At 41.1% G+C, this 24,411-nt stretch overlaps 1 protein-coding gene across 1 annotated transcript in view; it reads right to left on the bottom strand.

The window, feature by feature from the left end:
* The window catches only part of AASS (aminoadipate-semialdehyde synthase), a 30,080-nt gene extending 8,021 nt beyond the window's left edge, over positions 1-22,059 (bottom strand). Inside the window, exons 1-19 of the mRNA XM_042872444.1 lie at positions 22,009-22,059; positions 20,474-20,694; positions 19,477-19,653; positions 18,821-18,905; positions 18,084-18,151; positions 17,846-17,992; positions 15,651-15,729; positions 15,420-15,547; positions 15,113-15,261; positions 14,370-14,492; positions 14,108-14,219; positions 13,524-13,583; positions 13,366-13,433; positions 8,925-9,046; positions 6,082-6,211; positions 5,513-5,623; positions 3,762-3,870; positions 3,216-3,356; positions 1,750-1,917 (exon numbers count right to left, since the gene is read on the bottom strand). Of these exons, the coding sequence (XP_042728378.1) occupies positions 1,750-1,917; positions 3,216-3,356; positions 3,762-3,870; positions 5,513-5,623; positions 6,082-6,211; positions 8,925-9,046; positions 13,366-13,433; positions 13,524-13,583; positions 14,108-14,219; positions 14,370-14,492; positions 15,113-15,261; positions 15,420-15,547; positions 15,651-15,729; positions 17,846-17,992; positions 18,084-18,151; positions 18,821-18,905; positions 19,477-19,653; positions 20,474-20,686 (2,190 nt within the window). The 5' untranslated portion in view covers positions 20,687-20,694; positions 22,009-22,059. The remainder of the gene's footprint in view (positions 1-1,749; positions 1,918-3,215; positions 3,357-3,761; positions 3,871-5,512; positions 5,624-6,081; positions 6,212-8,924; positions 9,047-13,365; positions 13,434-13,523; positions 13,584-14,107; positions 14,220-14,369; positions 14,493-15,112; positions 15,262-15,419; positions 15,548-15,650; positions 15,730-17,845; positions 17,993-18,083; positions 18,152-18,820; positions 18,906-19,476; positions 19,654-20,473; positions 20,695-22,008) is intronic.
* Between the last annotated feature and the right edge of the window lie 2,352 nt (positions 22,060-24,411).

Raw genomic sequence — 24,411 nt, 5'->3', positions numbered from 1 at the left:
GGAGGGCTGGGCTCGGGTGAACCTGATGAGGTTCAACACGGCAAAGTGCAAGGTTTTGCATTTGGGCCGGGAGAACCCCAGGCACCTGTACAGGCTGGGAGGAGCGGTCCTTGAGAGCAGCTCGGCAGAGAAGGACCTGGGGGTCCTGATGGACGAGAGACTGAACATGAGCCAGCAGTGCGCTCTGGCAGCTCGAAAGGCAAATGGGATCCTGGGCTCCATCAGGAGAGGGGTGGTCAGCAGGGACAGGGAGGTGATTGTCCCTCTCTACTCGGCTCTTGTGAGGCCCCACCTGGAGTACTGTGCCCAGGTGTGGAGCCCTCAGTACAAGAAAGACATAGAGATTTTGGAAAGGGTCCAGAGGAGGGCGACTAAGATGATCAGGGGGCTGGAGCACCTCCCCTATGAGGACAGGCTGAGGGAGTTGGGCTTGTTCAGCCTGGAGAAGAGAAGGCTGCGGGGTGACCTCATTGCAGCCTATCAATACCTGAAGGGAACCTACACCCAGGAGGGGAGTAAACTCTTCAAAAGGGCTGACAATAGCAGGACTAGGGGAAATGGATCCAAGTTGAAGGAGGGAAGATTTAGGTTGGATGTTAGGGGGAAGTTCTTTACTAGGAGAGTGGTTAGGCCCTGGAACGGGCTGCCCAGGGAGGTTGTGGATGCCCTGTCCTTGGACGTGTTTAAAGCCAGGTTGGACGGGGTCCTGGGCAACCTGATCTAAATGTGTATGTTTGGTGGCCCTGCTAGGCAGGGGGGTTGGAACTACATGATCCTTGGGGTCCCTTCCAACCCGGGTGATTCTGTGATTCTGTGATTCTGAAAAGAAGAACATTTTACCAGGCACCAAATGGAAGAGTAGATACTGTCGTATTAAGACTTCATGAGACAGATGCCTTCCACATATTTTTAGCTTCTGAACAAGAGATCATATCTAGACTGACAAAAAGTAACCTACTGCCATTTGTAACCCTTGAACCTCCACATCAGTCTTCTGTCCTCTGCTAAGCAAACTTTTTTCCCTCCCAAAAATAAAGGAAGAAAAAAAAGCCTGGGGTACTGCAACACAGGGAAAATACACATTACATTTCTCATGCCATGCACAAAAGAAAGGAACTTAAACCTCGACAAAAACCTTAACTCAAAAAGGTAGATATCCACAAGCTTTTTTCAAGTTTTCATTAAGGGCTTAGATTTCCTTTTAGTGTACACTGACCACTAACATAAAGAAATCAGAAAGAAATAAAACCTCTAATATTCTGACTAACAAGTTAAAGCTGTTGTAATTCAAGATTTCTAGTTACTTAATGAACAAGTTCTTCATGCAAAACTGTGATTTTCTGTTACATTTTTCATAGGAGTAATTATTTATAAGTTCCATTCTGTATCAACTTTCAGAGGTTAATCAATTCTTAAAAATACATGCTAACAACATGCATCATAAAACTGATTTTTTTTAAATCTTCTATCAATCCAACGCTAACTACAAAGCCACAGAAAAAAAATACTGATGCAGATTATGCAAGCTAACTGACTGGGTAAAGTTACTCTTCTGGTGTGCAGCAACAACACCTGTTAAATAAACAAAGTAAAACTATGCTTTCAATTATTTTTCAGCTGAGACAAAGAGAATTCATAAATAGCAAGTACAGAACTAAAATGGGCTGCCTTTTAAATACAGCTCTACTGAAATGACAGCACTCGTCTCCTCAGAAAAATAATAACAACAATAAAATGATCAAAACTTACTTTGTATCTTAAGGTGCCCCTTAACAAAGTGTGAGCTGTCTGAATTCCATATGGTTCAGCATATTTTGTACTGTCTCTGTTAGGAAAACCTTCCAAATTTAATCCTGGATAAAAATCCATTGCTGTAACAGAATCAAGCAATGCTCCTCCCGCTGGAATATTGATAACCTGAGTTTTATGAAAGAACAGCAGTATTACTTTGTTGTAGCAATTTGATTTACAACAGAAAAAATGAAGTGTGCTCCAAGTAAGAACATTATGCTTAGTGTTTCTGGCACAAACAAAGGCTCCAACTAAACAAAGCAGCTGCAGAAGCCATTTAAGTATATTCTGTGATGGAGGAGCATGTACTATGTCAGCTGTTACTAATCAAAGGACAAGAACAGCTCACATCCTGCTAACACATTCTAGCAATTCCTGCTGCACTTGTATTAAGGTTGCAGGCTCCCATTGCACTTCCATTAGTGCAATTTTCATGGACATGAACTCATTTTGTTACTTCAAAACAAGAGGGCAAGGTTTCCTTCTAGAAGAAAGCCTAAAGCAACCAAGTCTTCATCAATACTGTAAGATCTTACTGTCTGTTAAACAAGACGCTTGTGCAGAATAATCCTGCACAGCAGTCAAAGACAGCTAAAGATTTAAGTGGCAAGGAGGAAAAACTGTGCAACTTACTGGCTCATACGGTGCTCTTCCAATGGACCATTCACATGGATGCAATGTGTTTCAAATTAAGAAACATTTTCACATTCTCTAAAAGACCCTTTAATTTGAAAGTTATATCTGCTGCTGCTTTTTGACAAAGATCCAATGAACAAGTCCTGAATTTTTACTTTTTCTTACTACACTAACATCATTACAACACATCTCAAAAGATTTCTCAGTTTTGCTGAAAGAAAAGTTTAGATGATTAACCAAATTTTAAGGCAGTTACACAAGATGTCTCCTTGGTGTTTGAATAGCCCTGATCAGTAAATGAGCAAGCAGGAGTGATCAAATAGGAATGGAAAGCAGAAAGGTGATAATGGCTTGCAACAGCTTTGCACAAATCATGGTATTTCTGTAAAACAGATGTAATAACACTGTGCAAGTGCAGAATTAAGCTGTTTGGTTTGCAAAAGCAATCAAATGGAAAAGCAAATGGGATGCACATTCATTTTTGTTTGAAAGAGAGAGATACCAGGCAATTAGGTGGCAAAAGCACTTTGTGGAAGCTGAACTCAGAACACGAACCTCAAGCCAGTGCCTTCGTCATTAGCATACACTTCTTGGGCATTCTATATATTAGGAATTAAAAGCTGGCAGCAGACAGGCACCATTATACTCAGAATATGGGATTAATTAACACATTGCAACTCGGGCAACTGTCAGTCACTTAAGAATAAACACAGCACAAATCCTAATTCCCTCCTGAGCGTGGCGTCTTCTTCTTTGTCTTTAAATGGAAACAAAAGGATTTACTTCACCTCTCCATTTTTTAAATACGTAGCAGACTGAACGGTATTCAGCAAGACTCCTTGAGGGCTCCAACTGAACTTGTACCTCAGAGGATTATCAGAGTGCTCTGGAGCTGGCAGGCCACCACAGAAAGAAGTGTAGGATACAACCTGTCAGATTTGTCCACAGGTGAGAAACAAGGAACAGACGACAGCACAGAGAAACCCTGCAGAATCCCCCTAAGTTCTTAAACTCTATTGAAGTTATTTCCCAACCAGGCCAAATTACAAGATTTGCAGTGGACAAGAGAAATCAGAAGAACTTCACTAAGCAACAGCATCAATCCTTCTCAATGCACTGCCCATGAAATAGCAAAAGCACCTGAGGCAAAGGCATCTTAAGTGATGGACTTTCACAAATTGGATAAGTTGACACCAAATTCCAAGCATTTGAAAAAACTAAGGTGTAATGGAGTCCATTACAGACTGGTGGTATGCCCCAAAGTGGGCTGGTGTTAAAGGAATAGCTTTACTAATAAAACCCTGGAGGAAGCATACGCAATCTGCCAACCTTACCGTAGCACCAACTTCCTTTGCCTTGTCAATGCATTCCATTGCCAACATATGGTCAAGACCAGGATCCAAGCCCATTTCACTGATAACTGTGATACCAGCAGCCTCTACACTAGAAGTAACAGAAATTGACAATGTCAGAACATTGATTGTGCAGGCCTTTCATGAAATCAGTCCAAGGGAGACCCTGAAAACTTTCCCCAAACTCTTCTCGGTCCTCTGTCTGAGGTTCATTGGAAAAAAAACGGAAGCAGATGTTAAAATCCAAAGGGTGTCAATGTCTTAGAAATCATGATAGCCTTGTTTTCTTTTATTTTAATGTAACATCTAGAGTAGGCATGTCCAACCTATGGGTCACTTACAGTCCTGCCCAGATCACCCTGCAGCTGCTTCCTGCCCTGTGCCATCACAGCGGTGGCTCTGCTCCACTGAGCAGCCAAACGCAGGCAGGCACTCATTGCTCACAGCCACCCACCAAACACAGGCACTGTCTGGGCTGAAACCAGATGTGGGGAGTGCAGTGGAAAATGTCATCAAAAAATCTCTGACAGACATCTTGAGAGCGAAGGACCGCAACCACTTCCACTGAAGCAGACTCACTGTTAGTTTCACAAAAATAAGGTCACAATATCCCATTAGTGTTATGTTCTTGTTGCTCTCTTTTTTATGTTTTAATAAAAAATAAAATAAGTTTTGTTGCTTATATACATTAACTACATTTTAGATTTTATACGCATCCCAAGACAATTCCTCTTCACTTAATGCAGCCTAGACAAGGCCTAGACAAGGACAAGTCACAACAGCCCTAATCTAATAGCTTCCACAGAGAGATAGAGATAGAAAGCTCTTCTTTCCTAAGTTTTAAGCACTTGGGTTTTCTGTGGTGGTAGTTTTGCAAAAAAGCAAGAAAAAGGAAAAACAAAACAACAGTTGCCTATTTCTCAGAGCAGCTCAGTTATCACCACAAGTTTTATTTAAAAAACAAATTTAAAAAAAAAACAACACCACTTTGTTTTTCAATAAATGAGAAGGGAGCGTTTTTGTGTTTTGGGTTTTTGTTTGTTTGCTGGGGAGGGAGAGGAAGGTGTTGGTATTTTTAGGCAAGAGAAACATGATCTCTTGGTATCACAGCAAGATGGGGAGGAGAGGTGCACTAACCTCTCTCATTTCTACAACACTGGTTCTCTACACATCTAGTTTTCTGTTTTATCATTTACAGGAACTGCACAATGGATTCCCATCCCACTTGAATTGACTCCTGAGTTCTAGTACTGTGACTCAGAGAAGCTCTACGCCAAAAACAACTTTCCCTCATACAGTAGAACAAAAGAAACACTGGAATAGTCAGAACTGTCACCAATTTAATACAATAAGCCAAGAATGATTTTTTGTAAAGGGAAGATGAATGACAGCAATCAAGCTTGTGTCACTGGCGGAACAGGACAGTCCAGCTCCTCCTTCAAAACAGGTTTGAGGGGAGAGGGCAAGGCACAATGAGATGAAATAAAATGGGACATGCAGAACTACGTATTCCAGTGTTCAGAGCAGTAGCCTGACCAGACCAGGGCATGCACTCTCCACTCTGTTCTGCCACAGTCTCCATGTGCAACTCTGGGGAAAATTACTTAGTCCTCTTTTGTAGGAAGGGAAGAAATGTAGAAAAACAGTAATTCACAATAAGGGCTGCAGATATAACTCACTGCAAACTTTTCAGACATTGTCAGAAGCTATTCCAGAGAGATGCCCATACCTACCTGTCCTGGAGTTCTTTCATGGCTGGTGTTAAATAGCTGGCTGTTACCAAGTTCACTTTGTTGTCGATACATTTCTTAGCAACCAAAGGATGTACTGAATAAGGCAGCAAACTACAAATTGAAAGAGAATTATGCAAATCAAAATCCAATCCAGTGACAAAACTGAAAGACCTTAACACTTCCTCTGTGCCTACAAAAAAAGTTCAAGTAAATAGAGAAGTCATCCCTGCCTTGCTCTCACTAGTTCCACACCCATACAAGTAAAATGTTACCCTATCAGAGAAACACGGTTGTATGACTCAGAATAGCATGCAAAATAATATGGAATTAATTCTTCAGACAGTTTTTTTCTGCCATTTTTCTCCTAATAAGCAACAAACAACCAAAAAGACCTCTTATCAAGACCTTCTAAATAGGCAAGCTGAATAAGATTCATAACATCTTGCTGATGCACTACTCAAGAAGGCAGTGGCCAGTTGTAACCATTTACTGGCTGAGGTCAGTGAAGTAGGAGAAAGGACCAGCATGACTTCAGGTTGAGCTCACCCTATTTTACCCAGAATTCTGACCTGATCACAAGGTCGTGTTTCTTCACCAGAGAGGACAGCTTTTGCTCATCCTTTATAATATCCATATGAACTGAAGTAACATTGCTGTAGTTTTTTGTCAGCTGTTCAAGTTGTTCCTTCATCACAGAAGCTGTTTTAAAACCAAAACACCAAGTTACTCAAAGATGAAAACAAGCCCAAAGCACACCCATGTATAACTGTGTTTTATATATGCCACCCTCTCTCCAAACAGAAGCTGCTGCATGGATGCTTTCTTTTCACTAAGAGTTGAAGAGAAAACAGGCATAAAGTACCTGTAGAGCAGTCTTTTTTTTTTAATCCATTGCCAGAGTCAAGCCATGGCAGCTACAACTCAAGAACAAGAACCTAAAAATACTCTCAGAAATAAAGAGTTGTCTTATAACCAATTAGCACAGCTGTGGATATACTTAAAAGTAACTAAAATTTAAGCTCATGCTTTCCACCTACTAGCAGGTTAATACAAATTATTCACATAAAACTAGAAGTCATCATCCTTCTTTGTTAATATGAAGTAGGTAGGACATCTCCAAACCAGCACTGGTCTGGCTGAATGCTTTGGTGGCACTTTTGGCTGGGCTGTTGTTATGTTTGCCTGGGCTGCAGAGCTGGTTTTTGGTCTTGATTTTATTTTTTCCAACACCACATGGTAAGATTATTATTTTAATCTCTATGAGTCACCTTCTTCTGTACCAATACAACCATCTGAAATTCTAGAGATGTCCAGAGTGTTAGTGTTACAATAAAACAGGTACTTTTTTTTTTGCTCTTGCTTTGAGTTTCCACCCATAGGAAAGCTATGTCTAGAGTTCATCTCAGTTTAATGGGATATTATACTGGGCTAACTCTGAAGGGAAAACTGCAATGAAAAAATTATGCATCCCAGACTGGCTTTATATTAGTAACAACCTGCTGAAAATCAAATGTTTTCAATGAGAGTAACAACTTATCTTGATGCCTAACCCATTTTAAGTCACCACACAACACACATTTTCTTCTGGCTTTAAAAACGGTCACTCCTCTAACTCAGCCAAATAGATGCAGAGCTGAAGTATTCAAACAGTTCTTACTGGCAGTAGCCATTTCCACAAATGCTCAGATTATTTCACTGAAAAACAAGAAGCCAAGTAGAAATCCAGAAGTGGAAAAAGTCCAAAGAGGAAAACTTGCTTTTTATCACGTGGGTTTAAGTGAAAGAGGAAAACCTTCCCTAATTCTAAGGTCTTGAGAGACACATAAGTCTCCAAACAGCTAAGTAGCAGACTTAGCAGACAAACACATCATACACCTAGAAAAGCCCACTCTATCTGCCATTCCACACAGCCAGATAAATCTGCATGAAGGACTATTTCAAAACCATTTCAGTACGTTATAACAAAATTCTTATTCATAACTGAAACCAGCTTTAAAAAAAAAACAACTCACATCATTCACCACTTCTAACATTATGAAAACATTAAGCTTTTGCATAGGCAAGATATGACTAAAAGGCCCATACTCAGTCTGTCTAGTTTCAATATCTACCCGTGGCTTCGCCCTACAAACGCTCCATGTACTGATATTATCAATAAAGGAGAGAAATTCAGTCTTCACCTCAGTCTGTTCTTTTCCTTTTATCTTACTTGCACTGCCATCAGCACTTACCAGTATAAGGAAAGTAAAACTAAAATAAATGAGCCAGGTTAAAAGCAGCCAGATATTTGCCACATCTGACTTAAAATAAATTGGTTCCCTGCCCTGGCTTGCAATGCAGCCAGCAGAAGGAAGGCAATGGGAACACAGCCAGGAGAAAGGAGTGAGCAATGAAGGCAGCAGGTGGGGCAGAGGCTAACAGAGAATTAAAAGCATCTGTGACTCTAAGTTGGGGCCTTATTTCCTTATGTTCTTTCCAAAGTCAAAGAGAAGTAAATATTGTCAGAGAGTAATTCTACCTATTCTGTTAATCAACATGTGCTAAGCAAAGCAGTCTATAAATTCAAAACCAAAAAAAAGAATGTTCATTACACGAAGGTTTTCTAATTAAAGATTTCATTCAAGGCATCAATCACTTGCATTTAAAGAGGTCTAGCCTAATAGTAGGAAACCAAATGTGGTACTTTGGGGTACATTTTACACTTTCTTCATCTACCTGCCTGCTGTCAAATATTAGAAAAGTAATGTCTTTGTCTCTCTTTACTTCCAAGCTTTTTTTTTTTTTTTTCTTTCAGTAATACTGTAGAAACTGCCCAGGTAAGAGGAATTGCTATGTTTGCACAGTGCTTGGCAAAACAGATCCCCCAGTTCACCTGGTTTCCCTTACCACTACTGTACTGTAGGGACTTGATGCAGCCTCTCTGCTGGTAAAGGAAAGGATGCTGCACACTGCTGTAATCCTTTCCTGTTTGCCACTTCAGGAAGTACTAATAACAAGCAAACAGCTTTCTTAGAGTACACCTCTTCTTTCTGGTAAGTCTTTAACCAGATGTTAAAAGTATTATGGTAACTACTACAAAGGGTAACAAAAGCAGCATGGCTAGCAACAACATCAATCACGAGCTTAAAGCAGCTTGGAAGGAAAAATATTTATTTCTAATTTCTCTACAGTTTATGTATGCAAACAGTAAACTTTTCACAGATATGTATCATTTTTAAATTAAACTATATTAACTCAAAGTGCTCAGAAAGTTACAAAACCCTTTTCTGCAGTGCATAATAGCAAAGGTTTTATAAGTCCTCAGATTAATTTATTATTTACGAGAAAGACAGCCAAACCAGTTGGTTGGACTAAATCCATACAACATGTAGAAGACAATTTTTGAGTGGAAAACAAGAGAAGTCTTACATACCGATGGTGATGTCGACATCAGAATCTCTAGTAAGATACTCAAGCACAGGGCCAGAAACATAGCCAGAGCCGAGTACTAAAACCCTCTTCTTATTACCCATGCTCAGTGACTGGGCGTGCTCCCTAGGAGGTATCAAAGGCAGCATTAAAAACCACACAGAAGAAAGAAATGGTATGCTGCTCAAACGAACAGAATAAGCATGTTTTAGTAAGTCTACAAACTAAGAGCTCTATTCAGACCAAGTCACTTTCATGGCTAGCTAACCCAAGACTGGTCCATCACTGCCTGCTACAGCTACCATTCTTCTACGATGTAACTTCCAGTTTCTTTCCTCTGTTACAACCAAAATCAAATCCATCAATTCCTCCTCTGCTTCTCCAGTTGCTACTGGGTGCTCAACAAATTTTTCCAGTCTGTCACACAGGGCTGTCAGAAAAGGATCCCAGTCTTTGCCTTGATTATTTTACATCAGGTTACCTTCAGGTAACCGCTGAAGGACATCAATTTCCACTGGTGAAAGCATATTTTGGTTAAGTTATACTAGATTCATATTAGTCTATCATGGGAACATACAGAGATGAAAAAAAAGCCACCTAGGAAAATACCAATTAAGGAATTATGTTTGCAGATAAGAAAAGGTTTGAAAACTCTCTCTATATTATTTTCCTAAATAAATTTAAGTAGCTCTTCTATTGACTTAGAGAAAAAGTGTGTTCACATTGGATTTTGCATTTCTTTTTGCCAGTCAGAATAGTGTAGGTCAGCAATTGCTTAAATATGTACTAAAAAATGTATAAATAACAGTAGGAGAACATATTTCATTTCTTTATATTTATTTCCTTTTACCTCAAGTTTGCATTAAAACTGATGTAAAAATGTTTGCTTAAGGAATTTCATCACTATGCAGTTAAAAGCTATTTAGTAAATAACAGTATTTGTTTGTTTTATTCTTTGAGAAAAGGAAGCTACTTATTGTCCTATTGTTTAACATAATTAATGGGGTTATTTGAGGCTTTGTTTTTCTTATTGCATACTCTAAGAACAAATTTCAGTTCATAGTTAGGAACTTCCAAGACACAGATTTATTGGAAACTTCAGAAGTCTTCATGGAAATTCCTCCATTTCCCCTTTATCTACCAGGAGTTTATGTAGGCATACACTGCTCTGTGGATTATACCACAGAGAGAGCCTGACCTCTGGCTGACCAACTCTGCTTTGAGCTACTGTCCTCAGAAGAGGACTGACCTCACTTCCACTAAATAATGGTTGGCTCAGACCTTTTGGGGACTCTACGTGGCACCCTAACTCAACTTTTAGTTGTGATTTTTCAGTTTGAAAATGCCCAGAATAATGAAAGATGCTGTTGCAGCCTCTCAGAGCAATGCCAAAATAGCATGACAAAAACAGTGGTACTGCATGGCCTAAAGCACGGCATGGAGCACATTGAGATATCTAGGGGCACAAGGCATCAAATAACAGTACTGAAAGACTACTCTGAGTGGACAGAGTTAAATCAGTACCAAACCCACCTGTCTGAAGCAGACTCCAGCCACGTGTGGGCATTTGTAAAGCCTTAATTAACCTCCAAAATTCCCGATGTTCCATTTCCTCTTCCTTTACTTTTTGGTTTTGTTTTGTTTTTAGCAGCTCCTCTCAACCATTAAATTTGAATGGGATACACCACTGTATCATCAGTTTAATCTGTATAAATCATTACTAGAGGGTACTGCACATAGTAGAACTTCCTACAAGTTTCATAGATTTTTATTTTTTTAATTTAAATTATTATTTAATCTATTCACAAAAGGTGTTCCAAGCCCTCATATCCTTTCATATGACTAACCCATGGACTCTCCTTGTCCCACTTCCAATTCTAATAGAACAGCCTCTTCCACAACTACACTTTTTCGGGCAAAGGAAGAACTAAGAACTCCCCTCCACTGTTTATTTACAGAAGATAGGAGAGACATGCAAAGTTTGGAACAACAGTGCTGACAAAGGGGAGACTTTCTAAATTAAAGAAACCTGAATTTTGCAATCAAATTTCTTATCACACTTATTTTAAACTTTTCCAGTGTCCAGAATTAGATACCAATTTGATCAACTGTTCCGGGACAGGCATAAACATGAGCTGTCAAATGACCCACCAGGAGTGGAAATAGAATTCCAGAAATGAATATCTCAGATTATTGCCAGCTCTATGTCAATCTCTGAACAATTAAAAGTAATACTTAAAAAGTCCACACTCTTAATGGGATGTGCCATTACAGCTGTGGGTGATGAATTAGTAGCAGGTATGAAGCAAGTGAAAGTGAAAAGATGGAGAAAAGTTCAGTAAATCAAACTTTTCCTGCATTCTGATGGCACCCAGAACAGTTCAGCTGATACAGCCTGGCTATTCTATGTTTGACATGTTCATGGACATTCAAAGGTATAAGCAATTAGTCTAAATAGAGCCCTCAGGTACTACACTAGACACAACATAATACTTTGTTAGAGTAATAACAGAAGACACATAATTCCTAAAGACTCTAAACAAGAGCCTATTTTAACTAAACATCACACCTTTAGCTAAACATCCCCACTTTCGTTTGCATTATTTCTTAAGTTTGCAAAATAAAGGGAGGGTGGTGTTAGCAGGTTTGGATTTTCTGATAACTAAGTGAGCAACACCAATGAACAACTGAACATCACATGCAACACACAGGTCTACAGAAATACCAAAAATCTACCCAAAGAAAACCCTTGGGAGGTCTCCAGATTCTCAGGGTAGTTCACACAAGACCATGCAAATGATTATGGAGAAAGCCAAAAAAACAGATCCCTGTGCTGCATAAAGAATAAGAAAATTTGTTACTGAGACAGCCTCTTGAGGTGGTCTAGTATATAGCACAAGATAAAAATAAATGTAATAAACCATAGTCTTTGGCAGGCATACAGATTATTGCTTCAGGTGAAAAAACCACTTATATATAATTTATCATGCACAAATCCATAACCAGACTTCCCAAAGTTCCAAAGGAAGTCTGATAAGTTTGGCAGGCACGAGTCAACACACTGTCCTTTTAGTATGTGCTGGTGCATGCAGTGCTTTTGGTCAGATCACTTTCAACTCGTACAGTGCATAGAACAGCTGGCACTGACCATGAACATGAAGGCACAAGTATCCACTTACTGTCAAATTTACCTTCTTCATAAGCAAACTCTATGTATTTGTTAATGACAGGGAGGAAGGGGAATGAAAGAGATATCCAATCTACTTATACTTCTATTAGCTAATCCACTCCATGCTACTCCTTTCGTGCTACCATTGGCAGGTAACTATTGAAACAGGGTCAGAATGAAGCAGCAGCTAAAGCTACAGGAATATAATGAAAAGGCAGAGAGTCTCACAGAGGCTCCTGGACACATCCACCCACTGAACAATGCTAAGCATCACAGCACTTGAGCTATACTTGAGGAAACTAGATTCAAGCTATACTAGACAGCTTCTTTAGCCATTCCTTTCAAAGAACTGCATGTCAAACCCATTTTAAAATGGCAAAGAAGAACAAAAGAATACTGGCATATGGTTATTTTCTGCCGCTGGTAAAAAATAATAGTCCTGATCACATCAGGAAAGAAAAATGACACTTCAGTGTAAGTTACTAATAATCAGATATATCTCTGCATCAAAAGAGTGGTAGGAAGCAGGAAGAGGGAGGTGATTGTCCCCCTTTGCTCTGCCTTCATGAGGCCCATTTGGAGTACTGAGTCCAGGTCTGGGGCACTCAGTGCTGGAGGGATGTGGAGCTATTGGAGTGGGCCCAGAGCAAGCCACAAAAATGATCAAAGGGCTGGAGCACCTCTCCTATGAAGAAATGTTGAGGAAGTTGGACTTACTCAGTTTGGAAAAGGCTCCAAGTAGACCTCACTGTTGCCTTCCAGTACTTAAGGAGAGCTTATAAGCACGAGGTTTATAAGAGAAGAGCTTATAAGCAGCAGACTTCTTACAAGATCTGATAGTGACAGGACAAGGGCAATAGTTTTAAAACAAAAGAGGAGAAATTCTTTACTCAGAGGGTGGTGAGGCACTGGCACTGGTTGTCCAGAGAAGTTGTGGATGCCTCTTCCCTGGAGGCATTTAAGGCCAGGTTGAATGGGGCCCTGAGCAGCCCGACCTGGTGAGCGGCAGGCCTGCCCTCAGCAGAAAGGCTGGAGCTAGAAGATCTTTAAGGTTCCTTCCAACTAAGCCATTCTATGATTCTGTGATTTTAATGATTTAGACAGTGTGCATCAAGGAAGAAGGAAATCAAAGTAGAACAACAAGGCAGAAGACAATGAGTGCAATGTAGCAGCAGTCCACCAAAACACAAGATAAAAATAAAATGTCAAAGGGGAAAGACAATGCAGACAAGTTTATTTACAATTCTGAACCAAACTTTAAGAAGCTATACAATACCTGCTCTCCCTCAATTTCTGGATATACTCATACTTAGCTGTCAGTGAGCCATTGGATGCGATCACTGCCTAAAAATAAATGAAACAAAGTTTGAGGAGCTTTGTATCTGTGTTTTAAAGAAGAGGGAGACAAGCAGTCAGCCAAACTGCAAAACTTACATCTCGAACAACAGGTGAGTAATTCTGGTTTTCAAGAGGTTCTGAGCCATCTGATAACAACTGTGAAGATAAGTTTTTACAAATCAGATTGTTTTATTTCCCATAGTATTTTTTTTTTTCAGAGTAAAATATCAGAACATTTTAAGCAACATTTAAATGCATGCAACAATGTCAGTATCTTCTAAATCTAAAATTACCCCAGCCATGATCAGTGTCTTTTGACTTTCGTGAAAATTCAAGCAGTGGTGTTATTGGGGTTGTTGAGTGCTCAAAAAACCCTTTAGTTTTCAAAACCTACTGCAGCAATAACAATAACAGTAAACAATAATCTATCTTCCAGAGACTGTTTCCTGCCTATAGAGACCTTTTCTGCACATCCCTAAGATATCCATGTTCTTAATTTTTTGTTCACATGTTCATTTTTGAAAGTATTTCCTCAAGACTTAGAAAGCTTGTTTTTTAAACAAAGTCTGTTGTGTTCTACAGCAGATTTCTTTTGAATGTGTACAGGAGACCAGAAAAGCAACAAACCAGCAGGCCAAAGTCCAAGTTTTTACCTTCTCGTTGCATACATAAGATCTTACCATCTCTTCAATATATGGGAAAAGCATGTCACCAAAGTATTCTGTTGCTTCTATAGGAAGCTGTGCTGGCAGATTATCAATGGAACACATCAGAATACCAGAGCCTTCAACGCTGAAAGAGAGAATACAGCTCCTCTAAACAATTTCTCTTTCATACTTGTAATATCCCATCTTTCCAAATTATTTTCAATGATGATTTTCAATACATTGTTTCACTGTACAAAGTACAAAGGAATGCAATATGAACTGAAGGCTTTCTCACCTGTCATGAATAATATGCTGATCAGCATCATACATACAAAATGGACTGTCAATTGTTGTACACTCCGTCATAAATTCTATAGATCCTCCGGTGTCTGCTGAAATGTCACATATTGCCAAAAGTCTAAAGGGATCAAACAAAAGAAAAGCATCCAAATTACAAACAAATATGTGTGGAAGAGATCACCATTAAACAAAAAAAGAAAAAAAAAAGAAAAAAAAAAGAGAGAACTATCAATGTTGTATCCATTTTAAACAAATTACTCAAACAATTACCTCCAGGAAATATAAATGAAACCTGAAGCCACTGTAGTCATAAAATTTCCATTTGTATCAATAGGATCCAAATTGCAACCATAACTTTTCAAAAACCAGAAAAATCCACTCATTTGTCATTTTTTCTCTGTGATGTGATGCAAACATGTCCTGCTCATCATCCACCTACCAGTTCCCCTACACTAGCCACTGGGCAATCCTGTGCTACAATAACTTCATCATCAGAAGAGGAAATGAAATGGGATGGCTACCTCCTCTCAGCAGACATCTGGCACTGGTGGTACATTCATGAGCCTCTGCCTCCACTCAATGTTAACTCTTAAACTCTTCATTTGTTCAGTGTCAGAAAGAAACATGTCAACAGTGGGCAAACAGACAAAAGCCTATTCCCTTACCAGTATACATAGCCATATGCTTACAAAAATCACGGTATGGAAGAACAGTTACAACTGAAATGAGATGTCTTACTTGTGTGGTAACTCAGGACAGCCCTCAGGTGCACTAGCAGCAGATTTAACTGGCACCAGTAGCTTCTGAGCATCTTGTCGACTTAATAAGCGAGGAGTATGTTGTTCCCAGTATATGCCATTAATTAGACAAGTTGTGTAAGGTGCAATCTGCAAAGAAAGTTACAGAAGACTTATGTCCTCATTTAAGTAACAGAAGAACTTGAAGCTTCCTGGTTTGGAGTACTAAATCAACAGATACACAACAGAGTAGTAACTACCAACTTTATGTGAAAAATCTTTTATAAAAGACCAGAAGGGATGCTCACATCAGTGTTAAAGCGAGAAGTGTAAAGTTCTGGATGTTTATCATAATCTGCTGGATCATACATTCCATCACGCTTCCTTACAAGATGATGGTGACGACTTAACACTGTCCCATAGACTTTTCTGAGGTCTGAAGCAAAAAAAATAAATAAATAATTCCAACAATAATTAGGTGGTATACTTGGACAAAATAGGTTTGAATGTATTTAATCACATTTATTGTCGCAGCCTACCTCCAGATCGGGAAACTTCCTTCAACTCATGTGGTTCCACAAACTCACACGGCAGGGCATTGAACATTTCTTGGGCACCCTGTAAAGTAAAAGTGGAATTCAGAATGAGGAAAGAATATGGAGACAGTGTAACACTGCTCATTGGGTTTAAGAAAAGAGATACAAAAAATATCTGTCACAGGTAGTGATTTTCCTTTGTAGCTGGAACCTTGTTAAATGATCTTTGTTGCCAAAATCGGGGGTGAGTCTTTTTCCCCAAATCCTAGATAATAAATCCAAAGTTCAGCAACTTGTAAGCCAAGTCAGTGTTATCGAAACAGACACAGAAAGTCAACAAGTATTAGAATAGGTATTTCTCTACCCATAATTTAATGGACTGATTCAACACACTGTGTGAGCCCAGAGGGAAGAGTGAGAGACAAAAAGTCATGCATGTGCAAAAAAGGAGAAAGGAGGAGTAAGGTTTAATCTATTATTCATGGCACAAAGTTAGCATAATTAGTTGTGTCAAGCACGGTCTCAAGCTAAAGACCTTAGTTTAGGGTACCTAAAAATCTTTGACACATTAAAACAAGCACGTCCAACTGTGACCCAAGGGCTGCATGTGGCCTGGCAAGGCTTTCAGTGTAGTCCACAAACTGCACCACGCCATCATGGCAGCAGTGGGCCATGCACCCATTGCTCAGCAACAACTAAACATCAGTACACTATTAACCCTATCTGGGCTGAAACTAGAACAAGGAGAGGGAACAGTGCAGTGCTAACTCAAGTAATGGCAAATAATTTTATGAATTTTGATACATTGGCTAAGCACCAATAGCCTGTTTTGTGAACAGCAAAAAACATGTAGCCGTGCTTCCCCTTGTGATAAAGGAATCTGAGAACAAGTTTGAAGATTATAACCAAGATTACAAGGATTGACAGTATTTTGTAATTATTTGCAACTCCATTCTCAGTCAGCGTAAATACACGACCTGCAAATTTTCAAATGCAGTGTACAGAGTTGCAGTCAGACGTTAAATTCAAAAATCTGATCATGTCTCTCTACCAAACTTTCCCAAGTCCTTCTTAACAGTGAGAAATACCTCTCACTTCACAGTCACCCCTTACTCACATCATCGCTTTTTGGCAGTAAGTGTATTTGTGAACAACTGTGTTCAATGATGAAGCAAAGGAAAATGAAATTTCATCAGAAATTGCTAATGATATCTCATGAGCTCACTGAGAATGGAAACCATTGCAATTGAATCAGCCTGATGTAGTACTTTCACAAAAACAGGGTCACATATCTCACTGTTTTTGTGGTTTCGTTGCTTTCCTTTTTTATGTTGTAATAAAAAATATTAAAATGTTTTGTTACTTATACACATTAACTATATTATATATTTTATAAATCTACTTTATATATAGGTATATTAATATTATTATATATTAAGATATGTTTATTTTATATTTTGGAGGGCAGCTCCAGAAGTAATGCCTTCTATTTTATTATGTTGGCCCATGTCAGAGGTGGATGTTAGTAGCATGGCAGCAGAGGCTGAACCTTCCCACCAACAGCCCGTTACACGCTGTTGCCGTGTGACAGATGGCAGCAAAGGCACAGTCCAACAAATGATATCTGGCATGGAAGTTCATATGGAGCAAAGGTGTGTCACTGAATTGCTCCATGAAGAAAAAATGGCACCCACTGACATTCACTGATGCTTGCTGAACACTGATGGAGACCAACCAGTGGATGTGTGTGAGCACACTGAGGTGGTAGGTGGTGAGTTTCAGCAGTGGTGACAGTGACAGTGGATCACCTCCATTGGTACAGGTTTTAATGGGCGTGACATGCAGGCTCTTGTTCATAGTTGATGAAAAGGCACAGCTAATGGTGGTGACTATGCTGAAAAACGGTGTTTTGTAGTAGAGAATTTTCTCTATCAAACAGTGTAACTGTATTCATTTGTATAGGCTGTAGTTTGCAAAGAAATATATAGGATGCATTACTTTTGGAGTGACCTACATATATATGGCCCTAGGCAATCCCTCTTCACTGAATGTGGTGTGGGCAAGCCAAAAGGTTGGATGCTCATACATTAAAACCTAAAGCCCAAGCAAACAAAATAAACCCATCTTAACACGTTTAACCTGATACATCAAATGCCAAGAAGTAATGTAATGTTTCAGCTTGAAGACAGAATTCTTACCTTAGACACATTACCAGTGCCTGTAAACACAAATGTCAAAGGCCCAACTGACTTTGGCATCAGTCCCAGTGAAATTTCATATCCAGCGTCTCGTACTGCCTGCACAGCCTGACTGCTATTCCTGTAGTTATGTGCCATCCCAATGTGCTGAAATCAAAGGCGCAGAGACATCATTCCTTATTCAAATACTGATGATGCTTGAACATCATTTTCCTAAAGAAAACATATATATTCTTACCATAAAGGGAGTGTGATGTCCCAGGGCTAAAAATCGTAATCCCAATCCATGCAAAATGTTGATCATTCCTATTGTGTTAATTATGAATATGCACAGTTAGAAACTGCAGAGAATGACTGAAGTCTAAAATCATCCCAAATACTTTTCCCTGTGATTTAATAGTTTCTTTATAAAGAAAATGTACATAACACCAGGGAAGAAGAAATTCAATAGAAGACCATGACCTTGGCCTAGATTATGCATTCCAGTACAGTTTAATACTTGGATATCCTTCTGGTGGGTGCATACAAATCACCAGATTCCAAAAAAGATGTAACATAGAGTTTCCTGAAGAAACACAATTGCAGTTCAGCAGAAAGGAATGAGAACTACGCCTCACAAAAATCAGTATAGATGGGTAACAGAGTGACAAACAGAAGTTGTTCAAAACCACGGAACTGTCAGCTGCAATATCTTTCAAGTCTGTGCAGTTGCCATCGATATGTTGGCTGCCTCAGGTTAGCTGAACACATTGAATGGGACTTCAGTATACGCAGTAGATTTGTCAGGAATCCATGGGACTACTTGATTTGTAGTCTCATCAAGAGGAGGCAGCACGAAACAGAAAGGAAAAAAGGTCTTAAAAGCAGCATAGCAGTTACAATGCATTCCAAAGCCCAACTTTCAGGAAACGTACAGAACCAGGAATATTACAAGATGTTATTGTTTCAAGCCTGCCTTTACTTTATGCACTATACCTGCTACACCAGCCCACTTTCCAAAGGCCACAACTCGCATTCCTTTATGATCAACCATTTTTTCATAGTCAAACAGTCGAACTTCCTGAAAACACATAGCAAATTCAGTATTAACATTTTCAGTGAATGCAGAGTCAGTGGCACATTGCATTCCTAGAAATTACCTTTTTGTACACCTTTGATGCCTTTCCTGATACAGGCTGATGGGAATATGAATTCACATTGTAAAGAACCTCTGCGTTTCATGTTCACTCTTGGCACAGAGCACCCCAATGGCCACTCCAGCTGCTGCAGATCACATCCCCAGCCAAGTAGTTGCTCTTTTCTCTGCCCAAATTGGCTGACTTCCTCAGTAAGGATCTATAATGCCCACAGATCTTTGTGCTCACACAGCATGAACATTTCTCAAGTACACTGTGGTTACAACTTGTCTGCCATATGCACACAAACACAGTAGCAGTTCAAGCTGTAGATCCTGAGTGAGAAATAGTCAGCTCCAAGAAGGGATCCTGAGAACAGTCCTCATGGGCTATCATGCTAAATATGCATGTTGAAAGCAACCATGTGAGGCAGCAAGCCTTCTACCAGACTTCAGGATCAAGCTCAGTTTGAGTCCATTGCTAACAGCCACCAGTTCTTGTTATGACAGCATTTACCTGTCTCAGAATCTCATCCAAAAGGGGCATGTTTGCCTCTTGGGCTTTAATGGTGTGCGAGAAGAAGGCATAGTTCTTCTTAGGGATTAACTTGCCCTCTGGAGGTCTCTTCACACCCACTATCAGAGAAGCCTCAGAAATATCTTCCTGAATAATACCGCCTGCTTTGATGTAGTCCTACACACAAAAAAAAAATCATTTTTTTTTTCTGGTTGTTCATTTAACATATATTTAGATCTCAGCACAAAAGCAACTTCAGAACACAAACAGAAAATTCTACAAAGTAGAAGCAAGTTACTGCACATGATACAATCAGAAACCTTGTTAACAAAAGAAGTATCAAATTGAATTTCCATGTTTACAAAAGGCCAAAACATACAAAATAATTCATCTTAAATCTACAGACTACAAAGAAAGTACTTTACTGTGTTCAGTTATCTTACAGTTTTACAATAACAAACAGCCCTTTGCAATGTTTTGAAATACTTCGAAGTAAGTTTAGAGAGATCTGATAAAAAAGCCTGGTGATGTGATTTTATAGCATATTAGGCTAAGCCCATGCTGAAAGAATGCTTTTTCCATATGAAAAATGTATTTTTGCCCTCTCTTATCAATTAAAATTCCAGCTTACTTGTGTCTCATGTGATCATGCTTCGGTGAAAACCAGCACTGTGCTTTAATTAAAAGGCGATATGTGCAAGAGATCATTAATTCCCTACTTACATTTCAATTTTCATTTGTTGGCTCAGATATCTTAGGCCAAAATATTTTCAGTCCTGAAGCTCACAGCGTCTAAGGAAAGAAAATTCTCTCCCCCAAGAGCACCCAGCACCTCTTCAGTGTGCTTTTTCTCTACACTAGGACACAATAACTTCACATACAGCAACGTAACAAGTAATACATTTCCTTATGTACAACCTTTGAATATTATTTCTCCTGCACTATGCTTAATAACCGAGCCATGGTTTTGCTCACCTGACTCAGAACAGGACCTCACCTTTTCATGGATGGCTCTCCGGTTCGATGGCTGCACCAGCACTTTGTAACCCATCTGTGTCAGCTCCTTGACATGCCTGGGTGCTAGTGGAGCTCTGCGTTCCCAAGCATTGACATCTTCCCTCCTGATAGCCAGCACGGGTTTGTGGTGGTGCCGGCACCCAGCAGGGCGGAATGCACACCTATTGCCTGTGTGCCTAAAGGCTCGCAGCATGGTGAGGCCTGATGGTGATGCAGAGACAAAGCAGTAAAATAGTACATCTAGACAGATCTTTCAAACAGTGCAAAAGTTCTGGTCTCCTTTAACATCTGCTGTAAAACACAAATCAGCTACACACTACTTTCATAGAACAGGAATTTAATTTTGCATTCCTAGATAACACCAAGCCAGCAAGTACTTTGGTGCATCTCCGCTTGGTGAGGTGGCCTTATAGAAAAAGGTTGTACTACTGCAAAGGATGGCTTTTAGCATGTCCAGTATAACAACTCCTTAATTACAACTTCTGCTTGTAAAAAAATGCCAGAAACTTCAAAACACCAATACATCTGCCAGCATAAATGTGCAAACACCAGCTGCTTGTGAAAGCTTGTACCATCAACGGTAAGCAATACAGAAAGAAAGCAGAACGCAGCAGGTGACCAGGTGGTTGGAAGAGAAAGCCCAGTGTGTATGAGCAAGGTTCATTATGTTTACTCAGCTAATTATGGCACAAGCTGGAAGATAACGAAGATAAGGAAGTGGCAGTAACAATTTGTTCAGCAGTGTATACGTGGCTGGGAGCAGCAGGCTTTCTTCCTAACAAAAGTGTATGCAAAGTGGAAAAACTTAACTATGAGAGATCCATGGCAGATTATCATGCTTTTATTTCCAATCTTTTTCACTCCATATGCTGCCGTTTAGCTCTGCCGTGAATGGCAAGTTCTGCATGCAAGCACCGGGCAGCCAGAGGATTCAGGTGTCTGCGTGATTGAAAGACAAGGATCTCAAAGATAGTGGCTTTAAAGATGCGAATTTCACTTCCAGAGCAGTTTTAAGTGATGGCAATAAATACACAAAGCTCAGCTATCCTGCTTACTTAGAAAATCCCGTTTGTCCTCCTGCCCCAACCCTGTACAATCTCTATTCCTAAGCCTCGGGAGGCTCCGTGCTCACTGAGCAGAAGCAAGGGGAAGCGGGGCAGGAAACGGGCGCTGCCGAAGGAACCGCTCAGCACACCGCTGCGGGGCGGTAACGAGGGTCAACGGTGCGGCGTGCCCTCACGCGAGTTCGGGCCGCACGCAGATTAAAGCAGACTGAGCAAGGCGGAGAAGAAAAAGAGCGATAAAAACGAACAGAAAACCAGAGGAAGAAATAAAGAGCGACACGCAGCAGCCAGGCGCGCGATGACAGCCCCGTTCCCAGCCGGGTGGTGACGCCACCACGGGCGCTTCCTCCCGCAGCCCGCCGACACGACGCACCGCGACCTGCCGCCGTGCCGAGAAGCCCCGCGGGACGACGGACAGGCAGCGGGCCGCGCTCACGCCGCAAGGACCTACCTCGGAGCCGCGGGCGGCCCGGCTTGGCTCGGCTCGGCTCCCTCCTGCCGACGCCCGCGCGTCAGCCAACCGCCGGCCGCCCTCCGGCTACACCCTCCGCCGGCCGCCAACCGGCAGCGCCCGCGGCTCGCCGTCACGGCGCCCTCCGGCAACGCCTCCCCGACTCCCCCCGGTTCCTGGAGGGGGGGAGCGGCCCGGCCCGGCCCGGCCCGATCTGCGGAAGTCGTGGCTGCCGCGAGCCGCGATGGGTAGCGTCGCTCCTCCGGAACGACGATTGAAGTTCCCGCGCCGTGCGGTTCTGTGTCTGCGGCGGGACCTCAGCCGTGTGGCGAAGGTCGCGGCTGCGGGTCGGGAGCGTCGCGGCCTGAGGGGAGCGAAAGCAAAAGCGGAGCCCGGGCCGGGCAGGAGGAGCCTTCCGCTGAGCGACGGCAGGGCTGTGGACTGGCAACGGGGCGGCTCTCCGGGCACAGGGGCGGCTGCTGCCGTCGGTCTGCGCTCGCGGGTTTGAGGCCGGTGCCGAAAGCCGAAGAAAAGGTGGAATTCCCCCAGGGGAAAGTCAGCGACTGCCCCCTCCTCTCACGGCATTTCACTGCTAAATCAAAAGCCAACGTGTAGCAGAAGAGGATGAAAGGAGATAACGACTTTCACAAACCGGGCGGTAAACGTGAGGGAATGGGACCTGCAAAGGATCAGCAGAGATTTTGAGAGCTGAAGGCCTCACCAGAATGAACAGAATCAGTGGGTTATAGTGTGTGAGCACAAAGTCTTTCTCACCGCTCTCTTACTCTTCCCTGTCCCCGACTTCAAGGTACAGAACCTTCTATCATGTCCCTCATCTTCATGCAGGATCTTCTTCCCTTTTTGTTGCTGGAGAACAAAATGACCTCCTCCTGCTAACTCCTGGACCTTTCTTTAGTCCATCTCTCTGAGCTATGAGGGCAGCAGAAGCTCCTGTATCCTGCTGTGATGCGACAACACCCATCCCAGTGGGCAGGGGCTGGGTCCCTCAGTGTGAAGAAGTGGCAGAGGAGAGCTAGCTAGAAGGGCTGGAAAGGCAGTGTACTGGGGAACCCTCCTGCCATAATAAGGGCAGTAACTGCTCTTGTATACCAACCAAACAGAAACTGAAAACTAATAAAACCAACAGTAAGTGACTTTCAAGATCAGAAAACAGGTTTACAGTTTGTAAGAGTGCCATGGAACACGAACTACCTCACATTTTTTAGGGTCGGTGGAGGAATCTGGCTTTGTCACCTACAAAGATCAACTTGGGTGAGAAGCCGAGGCTCCAAAACCAGCTTCTACACATGATGCTATTAAAGCATGTTTCTCAGTTCCATATGGATATTGAGAATGCAAATGGATTCGAAATAGGTTTGTCCGTCAGTAAGAGAAAAGAGTCTCATTTTCCCTTTGAGCCCAAGAAACAGTGAGACACAATGAGCTTTTTTCTATTTGAAGAGGTTTTATTATTACTTTCTGAGCTTTCAAATTTTTTGAAGAGTTTGTCTTTGTGTAAAATGTTAGAGGATTTCCACAGTAGTTTTTATGGGTTGAGTGTCTAATTATTTCTCATTTCTAAGTTTCACAGATAGGAATCTCAGCTCACAGAAAGATTAAATCCACAACATGCTCTGTCTCGCACTGGAGTTCCCCAGGCTTGAGCTGGGAGCTCAACCTTGTGCTGCATGGAAATGCATGAAAAAAGGTATGTACAAAAACCAAGCAGGAGCCATCCTGTCTGCTTAGCCAGACTGTACCAGAACCTAACAAGTCCATAAGGGTGCTGTCTGCTTTCACTAAGAGCTGTCAGTTGGGAACTCTGGGAATACACAGCCTCTTGCTTGGCCGATCTGCCTTTCCAAAGGAAATGACACACAATTAGTCCCCTTGTTCCCCATATCCTTGTCTGGCCAGCAGCAACACTCATAGAGAACTCTTCTGGGGAGCCGACAGCTAATCTGAAGTACTCTGTGTATTCAAAATTCTGACTTTGAAGAACACACCAGTAGTGCAAGCACTAGAAAATTGAGGGTTATAGGGTGGGCCTCTTTCAGGATTTTGCATTTGTGAAAGTAGCTACTTTGATGTCTGAGTCACCACTGAGAATAATGGTAATGAAACTCGTATTACAAGTCTTCACTGTTCCTTTATGGATGGATTATTATATGATCTTGCGGATTGGCTACCCACTGGATTGGCTCCTGTAGATAAGAAAGGTTGATTGCTAATTTGACAATGTGGCTTGGATATGAGCAGCTCTGAAGCTCCAGTGAGGTCAGCAGGAACAACACATAGAAACAAAATACATTTTTTAAAAAGTGGCTAAACCCATTTTTTTTTTTTTTTTAAATACTAAAGCATTGAATTTTCAGAATATCTGTCTGACTTTTTTTTTTTTTT

This window comes from Lagopus leucura, unplaced genomic scaffold (assembly GCF_019238085.1).
Source record: "Lagopus leucura isolate 7727_CA_CO unplaced genomic scaffold, USGS_WTPT01 Super-Scaffold_100008, whole genome shotgun sequence".
Classification (NCBI taxonomy): domain Eukaryota; kingdom Metazoa; phylum Chordata; class Aves; order Galliformes; family Phasianidae; genus Lagopus; species Lagopus leucura.
Note: the sequence above shows the minus strand (reverse complement) of the source record. Positions and strands in the feature narration are given on the sequence as shown.